Genomic DNA, 20,383 nt, shown 5'->3' with positions numbered 1-20,383 from the left:
TGATGAAATAGCCTTATTTTACGTGGAGTTTGCTGCTCAATTACAAACTTGAGATCATCATGAGGTATTGAAAACAGTGGGTCCAGTCATACCATTCTCTTGCTTGAAGCCCTTCAGTGGCTCACTGTGTCTCTAATGATGAGAGGCTCCTTAACAAGGCTTACAGGCTACCTACCTCTTCTGCCTCCCTTTCTTTACTCCCTGATGACTTTATTCTCCATCAGCCTTAAACTGTCATGACCCTTGGCTATTTCAGTATGGTTTTCTCTGATGAGATTGTCCACACTGCCTCCTTTTCTTGCAATACTCCTTCCTTGCTTCCTAACTTGTATGTGTCTCTTTTATTGCATTTGCACATAAGCAGATGATATATAATGAGGTTCCTTCCTCTCTAAACTGTGAATTCCTTGAGATCAGAGAGTGTGTCTTAATGGTTTTTGTAATCCCAGCATTTCTGCCACATAATAGATGCTCTGTAAATGTTTGTTGAATGAATATTGAACAAATTCATTCCCAGCCATTGTCTTTCAACTCTTGTGTCCCCCATACTCCACCCCACCTCTGTTTTCTCAAGTTCCTAAACTGCAAGTTCTACCAAAGGGGTTTTCAGGGACCTAAATTCTGAAGGTTGGGAGAATTACCTGTTTTTTTAAAATAATGATACATCATGACAATATTAAATGATGTGGCATCATTTTTAGTATATAGAGAAATCCAAACACTTAATAGTTTCCACGTAAAACTATTGAATATACTTTAAAACTTAAGCATGACATTGCAATATGTATTGATTAAACTTGTCTTTTTATTATAGAAACCTGTTAGTGGAGACTGAGTTAATGTTATATAGGTCATTTGCTTTTCCATCAATTTAATATTTCCCTTAGAATATGAAATTCAACAACTGAAGTAGTTCTTAAGACATTGCTTGCAGCAGGATAAGTGTAATTTTGTATTTCATTTCTTGAGAGAATCTTTTTTTTTTTTTAAGTTTGTTTATTTTGGGGGGGGAGGGGCAGAGAGAGAGGAGAGAGAGAGAATCTCACGCAGGCTCCACACTGTCAGCGCAGAGCCGCATGCAGGGCTCAATCCCACAAACCGTAAGATCATGACCTGAGCCAAATTCAAGAGTCAGATGCCTAACTGGCTGAGTCACTTGTGTATATCAAGTCCCAGATCTCTCACATACTACTCGGGGACTGTTCTGCTTTTGAGCTATGTTAATATCAGTTATGTGCTTGCACATGCTTCATTTATGCTTTGGGATTAGTGCGGGAGTCTCCTGTGTGTGTATGTTTTCTTTAAGTTTATTTATTTATTTTGAGAGTGAGAGAGTGCAAGTGGGGGAGGGGCAGAGAGAGGGAGACAATCCCAAGCAGGCTCCATACATAAAACTCCCATGCGGGCCTCTGACTCTCAAACTGTGAGATCAGGACCTGAGCCGAAACCAAGAAAACAGATGCTTAACCAGATGCTTGACTGAGCCACCCAAGTGCCGCATGGAGCTTCCTGTTAATTTTCCTCAGTTTTGCCCCCTATTAATCCATCAGCTATCCCTTTGCCAAACTGATCTTTCTTAAAACTTTCATCTCTGGTCACATGAATCTTATCATCCTTTAGTGACTCCCCATTGCCTTCAAATATAGACTCCTTTGCATGGAAGTTAGTCCTGTGTGCCTCTAGCTCATCTCTCGAACTCCCAGTATGCAGCCCATGTTCTAGCTGTACTGGCCTGTATGTGTCCTGTAATGCCCCTGCTCTCAAGCCTTACAGCCTTTGTGTAGGCAGCTGCCTTGATCTCTCTTTTTCGCCTTCCCACGTCCCACCTTTGTCTGTCTGACTCTTTTTCATCCTTTTAATGTACCTCCTGGAAGTCTGATGTTCCCATCTCTGCCCTGGATTCTGCACACTGTGCTTTTACAATGTATTTGTCTCCTTGTCTATCCCTGTCACTTAGAGGACAATGGCAGCAAGTGTCCAGATGTTTGACATAGTCCTGATACATGTATGTTCTCAGTAAAGAAATATTGACTATTGCCATAATTGTTAGTAATTCTGGAATGCACTGGAATGCACTGTTAACTTGTTAAATCTGTTTTTATAGCCTCAAGGAATAGGTTCTCCTAGTGTTTATCATGCGGTTATCGTCATCTTTTTGGAGTTTTTTGCTTGGGGATTATTGACAGCACCCACCTTGGTGGTAAGTAATCTTTTAACTTACTTATTATGAACTTAAATCTTGTTGTTCAATTTTGGGGGAAAAGATAGCCCTTTTCCCTTTTCACAGTCCATTCTTGCACCAATATTGTCAACCCTTCAAGTATTATATTCTACTGGCTTATTTGTCTTTTCCAGCCTTTACTTCTCCTTTACTGTTTGGGAAGGCTTGGCTGGGTGCGGTTCTTCTGAACACCACACGTGGGTCAGCAGGGACTCAGCCCACACTCTGGATAGGGTGGATGGGATTCTTAATCTGACAGGCTTAGGAAAGATGGTATCTATGACCTGAATCACTCAGCATTATTATTTTGAGATTCATTAATGCAGCTGCATTTTCTAAATGCAAGTTTCTCTTAGTTTAGACTAAGGCTATAAAGGTAACCATCTAAGATCATTTCTTTTCACAGCCTTGAGCTGATTTTGCCCACATATTCCCAGGTTTGGAACCTTAGAAAAGACCTCCTTGCCAGCCCAAACAATTCAGGTGATAGATAGTTCTCTCCTTTTGGTGGGGAATAAATGAAGGAGTGGTTATGGCAGAAGTCTGTAATATCTTGAAAGATGTAATTAGGATAAATATACAACTTAGCAGATCTAGAAGAAGAGAATTTTAGAGAAATATGCTTCCTTATATATTTTTTGAGATCGTTCATTGTCATATAAAAAAGGTTTTTACAAAAGGTTTGCTTATAAATAAATTGGATGATCATATAAGTGGATTTATGTTCTAAGAAGGAAAATTTACATTCCATATATTTCCATATTTATTATATGGCTGTATAATCATTACTGGATCTATTTAAAATACAGATGTTTAGTAATTATTTTGAATATATAGGGTATATTGATGAGTACTGTTAAAACACAATTCAGAAGAAAAGAAAATGTCAAGTAAATGGAGTTTATTTATAAACCATGCATCGCAAGTGAGATTAGTTCCCTGAATAATGAGTTCCCTGACATATAATTGTAAGAATGTTGATTTGAATGTTTTCACCAAGATCCTTTACTTTTTAAGAAGGACTTACTTGTAATATGTCATCAGTTTTACATTAATAGATGGTCAAGATTGAAGTGTGGACTTTTGGGGCGCCTGGGTGGCTCAGTTGGTTAAGCGACTGACTTTGACTCAGGTCATGATCTGGTGGTTCATGGTTTTGAGCCCCATGTCGGGCTCTGTGCTGACAGCTCAGAGCCTGGAGCCTGTCTTCAGATTCTGTGTCTCCCTCTCTCTCTGACTCTCCCCTGCTCTCGTTCCCTCTCTCTCTCTCAAAAATAAATAAAACATTAAAAATTTTTTTAGAAATGTGTACTTTTAAAATAGCTGACCTTTTTTAAATTTAATAATTTCTGATGGAAGTCCTTCAAAAATTAATTTACACATTTCCTGCCTTCATAATCCATGTAGTCTGATTTGTAACTTGATCAGGTGATGCGAGTTCATTATGACATTTGTAACTTCATTATATTGTAATAACCTGATGTCATGGGCCACAGAGGTGCTATAACTATGTGATCTCACACTTTTCTCTTAGCTTTCCTAATGTTCTGGTGTGCTTTTTTATAACCCAGTACCAGTTTAACATAATACATGTCTGGTAGATCATCAGTCCTGTGGTTTAAAGTACTTGAGCTTTGCAATAGAAAACAGTTCATTTGGGGCGCGTGGGTGGCTTAGTCGGTTAAGCGTCCGACTTTCGCTTAGGTCATGATCTCGCGGTTCGTGGGTTCGAGCCCCGCGTCGGGCTCTGTGCTGACTGCCAGCTCAGAGCCTGGAGCCTGTTTCAGTCTGTGACTCCCTCTCTCTCTGACCCTCCCCTGCTCACGCTCTCTCTCTAGAAATAAATAAAAAAAACCTTAAAAAAAAAAAAAAAGACAACAGTTCATTTATATTCATGTCATGATGGGTCCAGGCACTGTCCTAGCCACTTTAAATACGTTATCACTTTTAATCCTCAAAATCACCTTATGGGTGAGGTATTAGCCTGATAATACAGTTGAGACAGTTAAGGTTTAGAAAAGTTAAGCAACTTACTTGTTACTCTACTAGTGTGAAGGTAAACTGCAGAGTTGGTATTTGAAAGGAGGCTTGCTTTGTTCCAGTGCTCAGCCTCCGGGAGTGCTGGAGGTCAGCGGTTCATACCCATGCTTTAGAGGTTATTGGCAGTCCAGAAGCAGCTAAGTAGAGAGATTAAAATGTTTTGGGTAAATTGTTCACAAGCCATCAGAAAAGCTTTTTGTGACAATACCATATTTGTCAGCAGGATTTAAAGTGTGTATGACAATTTTTAAAATTTGCTTCCAGTTTATATTCTTTAGATATTTTTGTCTAACTTTGGTATTTTTCTTTTCTAATTGGAGACTGTCTTTAAGAACAAGGAAAGGATCCAGTTATTTAGACCTAAAGGCTTGATTATTAGGTCAGTTATCATAGTTATGGGAAAACTAACTTTGTGCTTAGTATATTTTTAATTTTTTTATCAATTAAAAAATGTTTAGTGCTTTTGATTTTTTTTTCTTTTTTTACTTTTTTAAATACAGAATTGAATTCTGATCAGGAAAATCAAAGGCCAATTTGTGAGGATGTAATGATTTTTTTGTTGTTAACAAGATTATATTTTTTGTAATAATATCTATAACATTGCCAAGTTTTTTATTTATAGCAAGACTTTTTTCCCCATGGTTGTTGTAACAGTTATTCTTAATTCCTGTATTTGTCCTTTATATCTGGATTTTCAAATGGCGAAATGAGTTGTGGTTACTAAGGAGGGTTGTCTGTAATATTATCATAGTCCTAATTCTTTACCTTTTTCAGTTTTACTTCATTAATATTTTTAAAGTCAAGCATCCTCAGGAACGAAAACACTTAAATTTCGTGAAAATCAGGCTCAGAGTTTTATTTTTCTAATTCTTTTCTCATCTGTAATGTATGCATGCTTTTAAATAATTGTGATTTTTGTGTTCTATATTTTTCTCTTGTGTAACGGGGAAATCCTTGTGGGGATGGTGTGGGACAGACAGACCAAGGCAAAACTAGGATTGAGTTGTAGATGTTAGATTGTATCTAAATGATGAAATTTGTTATATTTCAGGTACTTGCAGGTACTTTGGCCTTCAGGCATTGGATAAGAGATCTTGGCGTAAGGGTGAACTTCACCTTCCCCAGTATGACAAATTAGCCAACCAGAGATAAACATTTCCAGCAGTTAAAAATGTGCTGTTAGTCAGTGATTTTTTTTTTTTTTTTTATTACTAGAAGTGAATATCAGTGATACTTGGGGAGCTTTTTCAAAATACCTGGGTCTTATAACCTGTCTTGCTGAAATCTGAATTTTCAAGGGTGAGGCTCAGACGTGTAGTTTTTAGAAGTGATTCTTGTATATCTAGTATATATCACTAATTAAGAACCAGTATGTTAACTCAGTACAGGCTTAAAAAGGTTTTTTGCTCATTTTGAGGCTTTTTACTTTTAAATTTCTGTTGTTGACTTTGTTGGCAGTCTTCTTTGTTTTGGACTCCTATACTCATTCCCAGCCCCTGTGTGGGCATGGCGGGAGGTGAGTGTCAAGGTACAAGAAAGCACCAGGTCCTAACACTTTGCCGTTTTTCTAAAAGTCAGTTAATCTTTAAACATTTTATGTCTTACATGCTTTGAAAAGGATTATAAATGATGCCTCCTAGAGGGTAACAGCTCTTAACATTGATTTAAAAAGGGAGAATGAGGATGAAGTATAATTCAGTTTATTTATATGTTAAATCAGTATCTTTCCATACATAGTTCTTAAAAATTATAAAGTTTCAACATTTTAAATTTCAAAGATATTCTTTGAATTAATTCATTTAACAGATAACCAGTGTTAGGGTATATTTAATGATAACAAATGGGATTATGATGTTTGGGATTTATTAGCCTTAATTTTCAAAATTAATGTGACGTTAAAGAATTTTTTTAAGTTTCAAGTGATTTCAAATATCTTTAAGTTTTAAACTCAAAGAACTTCTAGAACCTTGTATTCTCCTAGAACACAGTGAAAGAACTAAAGCTGTGTTTTATGTGGAGGACTTGCCCAGGGGAGGATGGTAAAGTCTTTACCAACAAGGGGATTTATATTAACCACAAAAGAGAATTTTATACTGCCAAATTTTTTTCAATGGGTAATGGATATTCAGTCAGTGATGATTGATTATATAAGATATTAGAGAAAGAGAATTAATAACAGTAAGTTTAGGATCTATAATGCTCAGAAGTGGGTTACTTTTTTGACCTCTGGTTCTGAAAATACCAGGCCAGTGTTTGATGGTCCAGGCTGCTTAGATGCACAGTCTGTGTTATGGAGTAAGACCATACACGCAGGTTCGCAGCATCTCTTCTGGATAAATAGCCTCGTAGCCTTTGCTATAGAGATAGTCCTAAGGGGTTAATATTTTAAGGACTATTTACTTTACTCTCAAAATTTTTAAAGTTGCATAAATTATAAAATCTGTAAAATTTCTTGGGAAATGTTACACCTTTTCCTGTTCAGCTCTAAGTCTGGAGCTTAAAGAGCCTCACAGATCAAACATCATTATATGTTAAAATTTTATTAAAAAATCAAACGGGGCAGGGGTGCCTGGGTGCTCAATCAGTTAAGGGTCTGACTTTGACTCAGGTCATAGTCTCACAGTTCGTGGGTTTGAGCCCTGCATCCGACTCTGTGCTGACAGCTCAGAGCCTGGAACCTGCTTCGGATTCTGTGTCTTCCTCTCTCTCTGCCCCTCCTTCACTCATGCCCTGTCTCTCCCTCGCTCAAAAATAAACATACATTAAAAAAAAAAAAAAATCAAATGGGGGCACCGGTGGTGGCTCAGTCAGTTGAGCCTCAAACTTTGGCTCAGGTAATGACTTTGTGGTTAGTGGCTTCGAGCCCCTCCTCAGGCTTACAGCCGTCAGCCTTTCAGCACAGAGCCCATTTCACATCCTCTGTTCCCCTCTGTGACCTTCCTCTCACTTGCAGTCTCTCAAAAATAAATATAAAAAGAAAATCAAACCGAGATTGGGGTGCCTGGGCTCAGTCAGCTCAGTGTCCGACTCTTGATTTCCGCTCAGGTCATGATCTCACGGTTTTTGAGTTCGAGCCCTGAGTTGGTTTCTGCAGTGACAGTGTGGAACCTGCTTGGGATTCTCTCCTTTCCTCTCTCTCTGCCCTTCCCTCTCTCTTTCTCTCTCAGAATAAATTAAAAAATCAAACAGATTTTTAAAAAATCTTAATCTAACTATACTCTTTTGGGGGGTTATGAAGGTTTTTTATTTTGTAACATTAGCTAAATTGCATAATTGTTCTGTTATATTAAATCACTTTTAAAGCAGTATTATCAATTACAAACATTTAGTGAATAGTACCTACATGGAGGTACTCTATGAGGCAGTAGTCAAGATAAAGATGTATTAAATCCAAGGTATAATGGATATAGTGCCTGTCCTAAAGAAGTCTGAAATACAGTTGAAAGGAAATATATATTAAAAAAGACTGAAAAATACTAGAGCCAAGTAACTCAGTATGTGGTAAAAAAAATTTCACAAACCCTATGTGACTGTCACGTGAGTGCTATAATCACTTACTTTGGGCCCTAAAGGAGAAATTGATTGCTTTGGACAGGAAAGTTTGGTAGCAGAGGAGTAAATTACAAGGTTTGGGAATTGACTTAGAGAAGAAGCTAAGGGGAACAAACATTCAAAAGGGAGCGGATGCATGTATAAAAGTGTGAATATTGGAAAGCATGGGATTATTTAAAACAGTGAAGAGACCAGATTGATTGGAATGAAAGGTGGCCTGGCAAAGTGAATCATTAGGAGTAAGATCTAGCATAATTATAAAGCTTCTTGTACGTATTCATTATGTTCTTCATTCTGTGTGACACAGAATTTTTTGTCCCTAGAAAGATTTGGCCCTTAGTAATTATTTTTTTTTAATGTTTATTTATTTTGAGAGAGAGAGAAGGTGTGTGCTTGCTCCTGCCGTGAGCACACATGTGGAAGCAGGGTAGAGAGAGAGAGGAAGGGAGGGAGAGAATCCCAAGCAGGCTATGCACTTTCAGCCCAGAGCCCAATGTGGGGCTCGAACCCACGAAACTGTAAGATCATGACCTGAATTAATATCAAGACAGTCAACCAACTGAGTCGTCCAGGCACCCAGCCCTTAGTAATTGTTGGAAGAAAACTAGATTTGATCTGTTGCAAAAGATTTCGGGATATCCCTTTAAGGAATTTCAGTCTTTTCCTTTAGTGCAGAAACTGGCAAACTATGGCCAGAGCAAATCTTATAAATCTTGTTAGTAGCCTGTTTTTCTTTTTTCTTTTTTAAAAGCTTATTTATTTATTTTGAGAGAGAGAGAAAGAGAGCACAAGCACAGGAGGGCCTGAGAGAGAGGGGGGGAGAGAGACAGAATCTCAAACAGGCCCCATGCTGTCAGCTCAGAGCCTGACTCAGGGCTCAAACTCATGAACTGTGAGATACCATGACCTGAGCTAACACTAAGAGTTGAACATTTAACCAGCTGAGCAACCCAGGCACCCCGGAAGCCTGTTTTTCTTAAATGATGCTTTATTTGGGAACAGCCACATCCCATTCATTTACATATAGTCTGTGGTGGTTTTTGCTGAGTTGAATGCCGGCGACAGACTGTATAACCTACACAGGTATTTGCTGTCTGGTTCTTTACAGAAAGTTTGCAGACCTGTTCTTTAGACCCATGAGTCATCATTAGTAACAACAGGGTTTCTCAGCCTCAGCACTTTGACATTTTGGGCTGATTATTTGTTGTGAGGGGCTGACCTGTGTGTTGTAGGGTGTTTAGCAGCATCTCTGATCTCTACCTAGTAGATGTAGCTTCCCCCCACCCCCAGCCAAGTTTTGCCAGTCAAAAATGTATTCAGACACTGTCACATGACCCCTGGAGGTCAAAATTGCCTTCAGTTGAGTATAAAATACAGAGGGATGCCTTGGTAGCTCAGTTGAGTTGAACATCTGACTCTTGATTTTGGCTCAGGTCATGATCCCAGAGCTCCATGTTGGGCCCCACACTGAGCATGGAGCCTACTTCAGAATCTTTTTTTCTCTCTGCCCCTCTTCCCCCTTGCTCTCTGTCTCTAAAAATTAAATAAATGAGATAGAAATAATCATTAAAAAATAAGATCTAGAAACAAAATATATGAATATCATAAATATGTGAACCATAGTAATGATTTTCTTTGACTAAACATTTCATTTCTAATTTTGTTTTTACATGTGAGCTAATTTTTGTTAAATTCCTAGCTTTTGGCAGAAGAGTAACTGAAGAAAAGGGAGCATTGTAATCCTTCTAAAGGTTTTTCTAACAAGATGTCAGAAAGTACACTCGGCATAGTTTTTCTTCCTGAAGAGATTTCACAACTTTCTTCTTATTTCCCATGTTGTCATTCTGTCTTGTTTTTGTTGAGAAATAGGATGGTATAATGAGGAAGCACTGGCAAGAACTCAGTCACTTCATCTGTAAAGTGGTATTTTATCTAATCCGTAATGTTGTTAGAATGAAATAAAAGTATATAGAAAGCCTCTGACACATAGGCTGTAAAAATGGTAGCTGCTCCTTATTTTTTTAGTAACATTTACCTCCAGTTGCTTTTTCAACCAGTGGCTTCCCAGTGGTTCACTTGGTGCCCATTGAACAAACTGATGCGGTGTGGTTTGAGCCCAGGTCTTAGAATACAATAACTTGTTACACATAAAATGTTACACATTTTCATAGGTTGGGATTTCTTTTTCTAACTTATCTTTCTAGATTCACTTTTTGGCAATTAAAATTGCCCTGTTCTCGATCTTAGATAATACACCTGTCTGTAAGGGAGTTGTCAGTTTTATGTGGCAGACAGTGAAGACACCGCATAGTGATTAAAAGCATGGACTTTCAAGCCTAATTTCCTGTGTTCCATTTCAGTTTTGCCACATACTAACTATGTAGTCATGTACAAGACATAGAACCTGTCTGTATCAGTTTTCTTACAAGGTCATTATGAGGACTAAAATGAAATAATTTATGTAAAGTGCCCAATATAGTGCCTTGTGACATAGTAAATGCCAAATAAATGGTATTATTTACTCACATGCATAGTGTCATACACATCCAAAAATTTATAGGAAGTAAAATTATTTGAAGAAATGTTTTAAAATGTAAATGTTTAAGTTTTACTGGGGCTAAAATGTGATATGAAATTTTTATTTTGTTTTTTTTTCTTTAGGTATTACATGAAACCTTTCCTAAACATACATTTCTAATGAATGGCTTAATTCAAGGAGTAAAGGTAGGATCAGTGATATATATGGACACATACGTAATACACTTTTGTATATATAATTCTGCCAGTATATTATTGTTGTTAGTTAATGGACCAGTTCACTAAGTGTTAATTTTTACAATTTTGAGTATATCTCAGGGGCTTATTTAACACATTTATTTTTTTATACTTTATTTTTATTTTTGAGACAGAGAGAGACAGAGCACAAGCAGGGGAGAGGCAGAGAGAGAGAGGGAGACACAGAATCTGAAATAGGCTCCAGGCTCTGAGCTGCCAGCACAGAACCCGACGTGGGGCTCGAACCCATGAACTTCGAGACTGTGACCCGAGCCGAAGTTGGATGCTTAACTGACTGAGCCACCTAGGCGCCCCTACTTAACACTTTTAAAATGAACTGGGTTTTAAATATCATTTGACTCAAATATAGCCAACTATGTATAATGATAAACCACATCATAACAGACCCCCGTGTTTTATGTGTTGGCATTTTTATTCTAGAATGCTTTTATAAACTAGCAACAAGAATATAGACTGAAAAGAACTATTTTAAAAATGTGTAAATAAGTATAAAACTGTATGGTAAAGTCTTAATTATTCTATATACTCTTTAGTCTTTTTTGTTTGTTTGTTTATTGTCAAATTGGTTTCCATATAACACCCAGTGCTCATCCCCACAAGTGCCCTCCTCCATGCCCATCATCCCTCTTCCCTTCTCCCCCTCCCCCATCAGCCCTCAGATTGTTCTCAGTATTCAAGAGTCTCTCATGGTTTGCCTCCTTCCCTCTCCCCACCTATTTTTCCCCTCCTCCTCCCCCATCATCCTCTGTTAAGTTTCTTCTGTTTCACATATGAGTGAAAACATGGTATCTGTCCTTCTCTGGCTGACTTATTTCACTTAGTATAACACCCTCGAGTTCCATCCACATTGCTACAAATGGCCAGGTTTCATTCTTTTCTCATTGCTGTGTAGTATTCCATTGTATAGATAAACCACATCTTTTTGAACCATTTGTCAGTTGATGGACACTTAGGTTCTTTCCATGTTTTGGCTATTGTTGAGAGTGCTGCTATGAACATTGGAGTACACGTGCCCCTATGCATCAGCACTCCTGTATCCCTTGGGTAAATTCCTAGCAGTGCTATTGCTGGGTCATAGGGGAGTTCTAGTGTTTTTTGAGGAACCTCCACACTGTTTTCCAGAGGGGCTGCACCAGGTTACATTCCCATCAACAGTGGAGGAGGGTGCCCGTTTCTCCACATCCTCGCCAGCATCTTGAGTGTCCTGACTTGTTCATTTTTGCCACTCTGACCAGTATGAGTTGGTATCTCAGTGTGGTTTTAATTTGTATTTCCCTGATGATGAATGAGGCTGTATATACTCTTTACTCTTGATTCCATTTGATCAGCAAGGTTTATAAACAGATAGTTTCCCCGTGGATATAAAAACAGATAGTTAACATGATATTCTTTCTAGAATTGCTAATGTGAAATTATTGTGACTGAGAATTGATTAGAGCATTTCATATTAATATGTAACCAGAGTCCTTCAGGTGATTTTAGATAGTCTTTGGGAAGTTTTAAATTATATAGAGGAGAAATAAGTTATCTAATGTTGGGTGGTAATCATACTTATGTTAGAGATAAACTTAAAAAATTCTTCTATCATGTAGAATGATTTCTTTTTGGCTCATTGATATACACATTATACATATTTTCATTTACTTTTTTTAGGGTTTGTTGTCATTCCTCAGTGCCCCACTTATTGGTGCTCTTTCTGATGTTTGGGGCCGGAAATCCTTCTTGCTGCTAACAGTATTTTTCACATGTGCCCCAATTCCTTTAATGAAGATCAGCCCATGGTATGTACATAATCAGATTATTGCAGTTAAACATCATTGTGTTCATTGTTTTCTGATTATTCCTATTTCTTTCACTTTTTTGCCATCTTACCTATGTAGGTTTTAATTTTATCTTCCAACATGTTTATTCTTTGACGGAGTAGAGGGTCCTTAAAAATACAGTGTCTAAGTAATAGTTCATAAAGGTTATAGAACTGGATGCTACTGTAGGAAGTATGTAGATTATTGGTTAATCTTTTTTTGGATTTCATAGCTCAAAATAATAGTTGCTTTAACATCAAGGAAACTTATTTCTTTCTCCACATAAAAGAAGTTAGGAGTTGAGCAGCTCAGAATGGGTTTGGCAGTTCTGAGGAACCATACCTTTCCAATCTTCTGTGCTCTGCCATCCTCTGCTCCCACCTCACAGTCCAAGATGGCTGCCTGAGCTCCCTCTTGTGTCACACTTCGCGCAGCGAATTGGAAAGAGTGGTTAAGATTGCACAACACCTTCCTACGTGGAAACTACAGAATTCCCGCCCAGCCTCTGATTATATCCGTTTGGTTAGATTTCAGACATTTGCCTCTCCTTGTCACAAGAAGCTGGGCTCATGGCCACGCTAATTAAAATCAGGATATTTTCACTGAGGAGGAAGGGAGGGAAGCTCACAGTGAGAATGATTTTCCCAAGATAATAGAGCTCAGTTTAGTTGTAGATTTATTTATTCTCTAATGTTCTACTCCACTGCATATTAATGTTAGTTAATTCTACATCATAGATGGGCTGTATTCCCATGGTTATCTAGAAAGGTTAAGGGTATGTAAGGGGCAGAATCTTCCTCTTGTAGATTAGTTACTTAGAATTCTAAGGTGAAACTCTGAATGAACAGTAGTCACACAAATGAAATCTTAACTAAAGGAGTCTAGAGGATGAACAGAAAATTGCTGTGGAAAGTAATGTGTTAGAAAAAATTTAGTAAGCAAACCCTAGTAGAATATTTGGAAAGTTCATTTTGATTACACATGATTTTTTTAAAACATTCAGCATGACAATAGAAATTTCTTATTCCTGGCCAGTTATTTTGAAATCATACATACCAAAATGATGCAGTTTGCTTTTTATTTATTTAAGTTCATTTATTTATTTTGAGAGAGAGAGCATGCCTGCGCACATGCTTGAGGAGGGGTCCGGTAGAGAGTGGAAGAGAGAATGCCAAACAGCCTCTGCACTGTCAGTGTGGAGCCTGATCTGGAGCTCAAACTCATGAACTGTGAGATATGACAGGAGCTGAAATCAAGAGTTGAACGCCTAACCAACTGAGCCACCCAGATGCCCCTGTAGTATGCTCTTTTTAAAATAGCTTATGTTCACTCTTTATAGTAATTATTCTCAGTTTCATTTGTGAATACTGCCATACAAGTTTCTTCTGTGTGAAGACTGAGTTGTTTGTTTTGCCAACATTTGAAAAGCTAAAGATAGCTTTTATAGAATAACATCTAGTTTCTATATATGTTATGGCATAAAATAGAGTGTAACTTGTTCCTTCATTTTATTTACTGAATTTTGTTTTTTGTGTAGTGCTGTGGTGGGAAATATTAATGGATGAGTTATAATAGACTTTAGTTTGTTGCTGTTTTTAGTAGAAACAACAAAGCCACTTAACTGTTCAATACTTGGGTAAAATATTGACGTAAATATATTTTAAGTATTCCTGCTTAGTAGCTGAATTGTTTTTGAAGGGCCACTTCTAATGCTGTGTTTTCATTATATCTGTGGCTTGTGATTTATAGATGACTTAATCCATGAACTATCTTAGTAAGCCATTGATGGAAATAAGCTATTACTCTAACTCACTTATAGAAATAAAGGAAGGTTAAAGTAATGGTAATTAATCTGTTTTTTTGCCAATTATCTTTATATCCTAGGTGGTACTTCGCTGTTATCTCTGTTTCTGGGGTTTTTGCAGTGACTTTCTCCGTGGTATTTGCATATGTAGCAGATATAACCCAAGAACATGAAAGAAGTATGGCATATGGACTGGTATGTGTGTTTATTCTATTCTTTGTATCTGTAAAAAAAACACTGTTTTTTTAATTATTTCATATTACAAAGAGTGCAAGCCTTTGCGTTACAAAAAAGATTCTTTTTTGCATAAAAACATTTCATAATAAAACCTTCTGTTACGTTAATGAATGGCTTATATGAAAAGTTTATTGCAGGGGTGTCTGGGTGGCTCAGTCAGCTAAGGGTCCAACTCTTGATTTTGGTTCAGGTCATGAGCTTGTGGTTCATGAGTTCACACCCTGCACTAGGCTCTGTGCTGACAGCAGGGGCCTGCTTGGGATTCTCTCTCCCTTGCTCTCTTGCGAAAATAAATAAACATTTAAAACAAATTTTTTTTTTAAACTTATTTTTTTTTTATATATTTTTTTAAATTTATTTCTAGGAGAGAGAGACAGAGAGACAGCGTGAGCAGGGGAGGGTCAGAGAGAGAGGGAGTCACAGACTGAAACAGGCTCCAGGCTCCGAGCTGGCAGTCAGCACAGAGCCCGATGCGGGGCTCGAACCGACGAACCGCGAGATCATGACCTAAGTGAAAGTCGGACGCTTAACCGACTAAGCCACCCAGGCGCCCCTTTTTAAAACAAATTTTTAAAAAGTGTTTTTCAATACAAAGCCTTGTGTTTTGATACTTTCAGCATTAGTCATGTATGGCAGACTTAAAATTATAGAACATTTTTACCCTATACAAGCTCTCTTTGAAAGAATACTGAAAATAAATTATTTACTGTCATGAGTTTAAAGCATTACTAATATTTAATGGCTACTCTAAAATGAAGTAGGCTAATATCTAGGTCAGGTATCAGCAAAACTGTTCTGTGGCTTTGTGGGCCACACATAGTTTTGTTCATTATTGTGCCTGTGTGTATCTCTTTAAAAATGTAAGAACCATTCTTAGCTGGATTGAGCCCACAGGTGGCAGTTTGCCAACCTCTGAACACTGTTTTGGGAAATGAGTTATTCAATGGCAGTGTATTCTGCTGTCTGTCAAACCTAGGAGGAAAATAGTTAACATGGGCATAATAGTATACAGATAATTATTAGATCGCTGGAAGTAGGACAGTGATCAATTTCAGCAAATACAGGACAAGCATCTTTTTTTCTAAAAGTTTATTTATTTATTTTTGAGAGAACATGCATGTGCACACATGCAGGGAGGGGCAGAAAGAGAAGAAGAGAGAATCCCAAGCAGGCTCTGTGCTATCAGCTCTATCCCACGAACCATGAGACCTGAGCTGAAATCAAGAGTCGGATACTTAACTGACAGAGCCACCCAGGAGCCCCAAGATAAGCGAATATTATATCCGCTGAATCTTGTTTTACAAGAGACTGTTGTCTTTGATTCAAAGGACACTATATAACAAAGAATCATAGAATTAGGAAGTTTTGAGGAGAAATACCTGTAATGAGAATTTTAAAAAATAATGATTTCAGTTGTAAACTTAGAACATTAAATGATACAAAGTTGATGGCCCGTAATTTTTTTTATATGTTTATTTATTTTGAGAGAGAGCAGGGAAGGGGCAGAGAGAGAGGGAGAGAGAATCCCAAGCAGGCTCCGCACTGTCAGTGCAGGGCCTGGCTTGGCACTTGAACTCACAAACTGTGAGGTTGTGACCTGAGCCTAAACTAAGAGTCAGATGCTTAACCGACTGAGCCACCTAGGTATCCCAAAAAAATTTAAAAAGCTTTATTGAGACACAATGTACATACCATAAAATCCATCTGTTTTATGTGTATAATTCAGTGAATTTTAATAATTTATATAGTTGTACAACCATGACCACAATCCAGGTTGTTTTTGTTCAGTATTTTTTTTTCTTTTAGTCATATCAGATCCTTGAAATTAATAATTTTCTCCCTGGAGGCTTTATATATTAAAGGCATATTCTAGCAAATGACAAGTGATTCTCATAAAAATAATACAGATGCACCTCACACTGGAGAAGGTGGTCCTCTCTCTGTCTAACCAGAAAAATAAGGCCACATGGAGGGGAGAATGGAAGAGAAGGGAAATGACATGAAACACCTACACTCTAATTGGACCTGCTCACTGCCTCGAATACATGGTGTCTGTGAATACCGTCAGGAAGCCTCAGTGACCCCCACAGTGAGAATCATTGCTCCTTTGTCCACTTATGTTCCAGACTCCTGCTCATCCCCAAGTTCCTCAGACCACAGCCCACTGTATTCAATTTGCTAGAGCTGCTCTAACAAAATACCACTACCGTCTAGTTTTAGAACATTTCCATCAGCCCAAAGCCCATATGTCATCTGTCTCCACCCCTCACCTCAGGCAGCCAACCACCAGTCTTTCTGTGTTTGTAGTTTTGCTTTGAATAGGAATTTCTCATAACTGAAATGATAAAACACATAGTCTTTGGGTCTCTGCTTAGCATAATCTTTTTTAAAAAAACATTTTATTTATTTATTTTTTTGGTTTTATTTATTTTTGAGACCGAGAGAGACAGAGCATGAGTAGGAAGGAGCAGAGAGAGAGGGAGACACAGAATCTGAAATGGGCTCCAGGCTCTGAGCTGTCAGCACAGAACCCAGTGCAGGGCTCAAACCCACAAACCGTGAGATCATGACCTGAGCCAAAGTCAGACGCCCCAGCATCATCTTTTGAGATTCATCCAGGGTGATCAATTTATCAGGACTTCCTCTTTGGCATAGTGTTCCAGTGTATGGAATATACTGCATTTTGTTCATTCACCAGCTGATGGACACTTGGGTCGATAGCAAGATGTTTAAAGGTATTAGAATGTTATGTACTTGTCAAATAATTGACCTTTGGAAATCAAATTGCTTCTTTTGAGCAGTTTTTAATAAACAGCTAAAAATAAGCACTCCTGTGAAGTTAGATCCTCCATCAAAGAGTCACAAATGGCCTAGAAACAGAATAAAGCATAGGGTGGGGAGCAGAAACTCTTGCACTACAACATCAATCGCTAATTATCCTCTACAGAGTGTAGTGTCTGTCAGGTGTTACTTGCTGTCATGTCTGCTGATGTGCAGGCCATTTTGTCTAAATGGTGAGACATGTCTAAGATTAAGTTAGTCTTTGTTTTTTAAAGTTTATTTACGTATTTTGAGAAGGGGCACACATGCGTGCAGGAGGGGCAGAGAGGGAAGGAGAGAATCCCTAGCTGGCAGCGTGGAGCCCGATGTGAACACAGACGTGGAGCTCGAACTCACGAACTATGAGGTCATGACTTTAGCTGAAATCAAGAGTCAGACACTTGACATACTGAGCCACCCAGGCGCCCCAGAATTAAAGTTCTTCTTCACCTGTGTCCGCTGTAGTCTGCGCCTTCACCAGAGGTGTATGGGCTTCCTCAGAGTTTTAGAGACATGTTTAGTAATGTACTAACTGCCAAGGATCTGTGGTCCCATCCTTCCTAATTCTGCCACCTAAAGAGAGCACCAAGTTCAGTTTTATACTAGCGCTTAACGCTCCCTGATGAGAAGATAAAAGTCAAAGTCTTTAAGCTTTATTTCAGCCAGCCTTAAATATTCATCAAGGTAAACATTCATTTCAGTATTGGGGGAAAAAGTCATACTGGCAGTGGGTTTCTTCAGAACATTGTGTTTTAGACTTCTTTCAGGCCATTACATTTTTTTTAGTCAGTTTCTTTTTTTGATGTTTATTTTTTGAGAGACAGAGACAGAGCATGAGCAGGGGAGGGGCAGAGAGAGAGAGAGAGACAGAATCTGAAGCAGGCTCCAGGCTCTGAGCTGTCAGCACAGAGCCCGATGTGGGGCTGAAACTTATGAACCACGAGATCATGACCTGAGCCGAAGTCAGACAGTTAACCAACTGAGCCACCCAGGTGCCCCAAGAATCTGAATCTTAAATAAAAAATCGAATTCTTTTCTGCAAAAGAAGAGAGTCTAAGACAAATGGCGGAGCCAAGAGAGGGAGGGTGCAGCGGGAGGACTGACGGAAATCCGAGCTGTATGGTGCTGAGTCGGGCTGTCCTGACTAACCCCTTCCTGTCGACTTTGACTTGTGGCAGGTGTCAGCAACATTTGCCGCGAGTCTGGTAACGAGCCCTGCGATCGGAGCGTACTTGGGCCGAGTGTACGGGGACAGCCTGGTGGTGGTCCTGGCCACAGCAATAGCGTTGCTGGACATTTGTTTTATCCTTGTTGCCGTGCCAGAGTCGCTGCCTGAGAAGATGCGGCCGGCATCCTGGGGAGCACCCATTTCCTGGGAACAGGCTGACCCCTTTGCGGTAAAAAGTTTGTTTTTTCCTTTGGCAAAAAAGGGAATGTATGATGCAGTGCAATATTAATATTTTGTTGTGGATGTTTCTTTGGGGAAAACATCTTGACAGATTTTAAAAAATATTTTGAAATACTTTTTGGAGTAGTTTGGGGAAGATGAAATACTTTTTTAAAAGATAGCTAAAGTGTCTGTATGGTCACTGCCAGAGGAAAGCACTGCATATTCTTAAGAGCGGTTCAGTGTTTGGGTATAAAACCTTATATCCGTCTTTTTCTTATTCTAGTCCTTAAAAAAAGTGGGCCAGGATTCCATAGTGCTGCTAATCTGCATTACGGTGTTTCTCTCCTATCTACCAGAGGCAGGCCAATATTCCAGCTTCTTTTTATACCTCAGACAGGTAAAATCCTATTCTTCCAAGGTGGGCTTTTTTTCCATCTTATAGTGCCTCAATAACAGAAATATTTAATCTTGAGAGTACTGTCATAGAAGAGACTGTTAAATGAGTCCTATTTTGTAAGTAATGGCTCACTAGAATTCCTGTGTAGTAGGGTTGATGTTCTATATGCATCTCTCTTAAGACTTTTGGCTTATGCAGAAAGATAGAATTATCCTGTTGATGTGTGTGGCTTGAGTTTATGTGTTGCTTATAGACATGATGTGAAGCTTATAAATTCATTCACTTACTCCATCTCTTTGTGATAGAGCATAGATTAGTCAAGCAGCTAGCCATAATGAAAGCGTTAGTTTTTTCTCTTTGATACTGATCTTACCAAGCACAATCAACCCTTTATCAAGACCTGTAAAAAGCACGAACAGCACAATACCTATTTGTAAAATGGATTCTGAGTGCTTGATAGCTGTCTCCCATTTATTAAATCTAAGTCTAAATCAAGAGACTTAGATTTACCTAATCTAAATTAAGTAGCTTTTATTTTTAGTATGTTAACAGTTGTTAGGATTGGGTTCTCAGTGAAAGCCAGATTCTTCCTCTGAAGAATTCTTTGGTTATAAATGAGTTGTATTTTCTTTTTCTGATGTTAATGTATAAGTAGTTTGATAACTGTGTGATGTTAATGTACAAATAGTTGCATTAGTATGGTATTTGTTGTGCTTTTTACTAATTAATGTTGCTTTTTCTGGAAATGTTCTAGATAATGAAGTTTTCACCAGAAAGTGTTGCAGCATTTATAGCAGTTCTTGGCATTCTTTCCATTATTGCACAGGTGAGTTTCTTTTTGTTAGAGTGATGAAATAGATAGTTGATTCTGGTTGATCACCTACATGGGGCCTTATGTGATACTCAAGTGACATTTTCTTGGTGTAGTCACCAGTGTCAGGAATCTGAGATTTGTGGGTTTAGAAACTCTCCAGTTTGTTAAGTATTGTTAGTCTTGATCAGATTTTGGGGACTGACACATATTAATCAATATATGATGTATAAACCAGAAAGATAGTTTGATTTACACTAGAGTATACACCTGCATGAAGTCAAATATTTTTAAAAAAATTTTTTTAATGTTTATTTTTTTAAGTTTTTTTAAAAATTTTTTTTAAATGTTTTATTTATTTCTAGGAGAGAGAGAGAGAGAGAGAGACAGCGTGAGCAGGGGAGGGTCAGAGAGGGAGTCACAGACTCCGAAACAGGCTCCAGGCTCTGAGCTGGCAGTCAGCACAGAGCCCAACGCGGGGCTCGAACCCACGAACGGCGAGATCATGACCTA

The 20,383-nt window shown here is 38.3% G+C and overlaps 1 protein-coding gene across 1 annotated transcript in view; it reads left to right on the top strand.

Annotated features, from left to right (window-relative positions):
- The window catches only part of MFSD14A (major facilitator superfamily domain containing 14A), a 45,025-nt gene that overhangs the window by 13,206 nt on the left and 11,436 nt on the right, over positions 1-20,383 (top strand). The window contains exons 2-8 of the mRNA XM_039228429.1: positions 2,105-2,200; positions 10,475-10,537; positions 12,263-12,390; positions 14,296-14,410; positions 18,451-18,669; positions 18,946-19,059; positions 19,814-19,885. Of these exons, the coding sequence (XP_039084360.1) occupies positions 2,105-2,200; positions 10,475-10,537; positions 12,263-12,390; positions 14,296-14,410; positions 18,451-18,669; positions 18,946-19,059; positions 19,814-19,885 (807 nt within the window). The remainder of the gene's footprint in view (positions 1-2,104; positions 2,201-10,474; positions 10,538-12,262; positions 12,391-14,295; positions 14,411-18,450; positions 18,670-18,945; positions 19,060-19,813; positions 19,886-20,383) is intronic.

Source organism: Hyaena hyaena, unplaced genomic scaffold, assembly GCF_003009895.1.
Source record: "Hyaena hyaena isolate Hyena2069 unplaced genomic scaffold, ASM300989v1 scaffold_32, whole genome shotgun sequence".
Classification (NCBI taxonomy): domain Eukaryota; kingdom Metazoa; phylum Chordata; class Mammalia; order Carnivora; family Hyaenidae; genus Hyaena; species Hyaena hyaena.
This window is presented reverse-complemented; position numbering and strand designations above follow the sequence as displayed.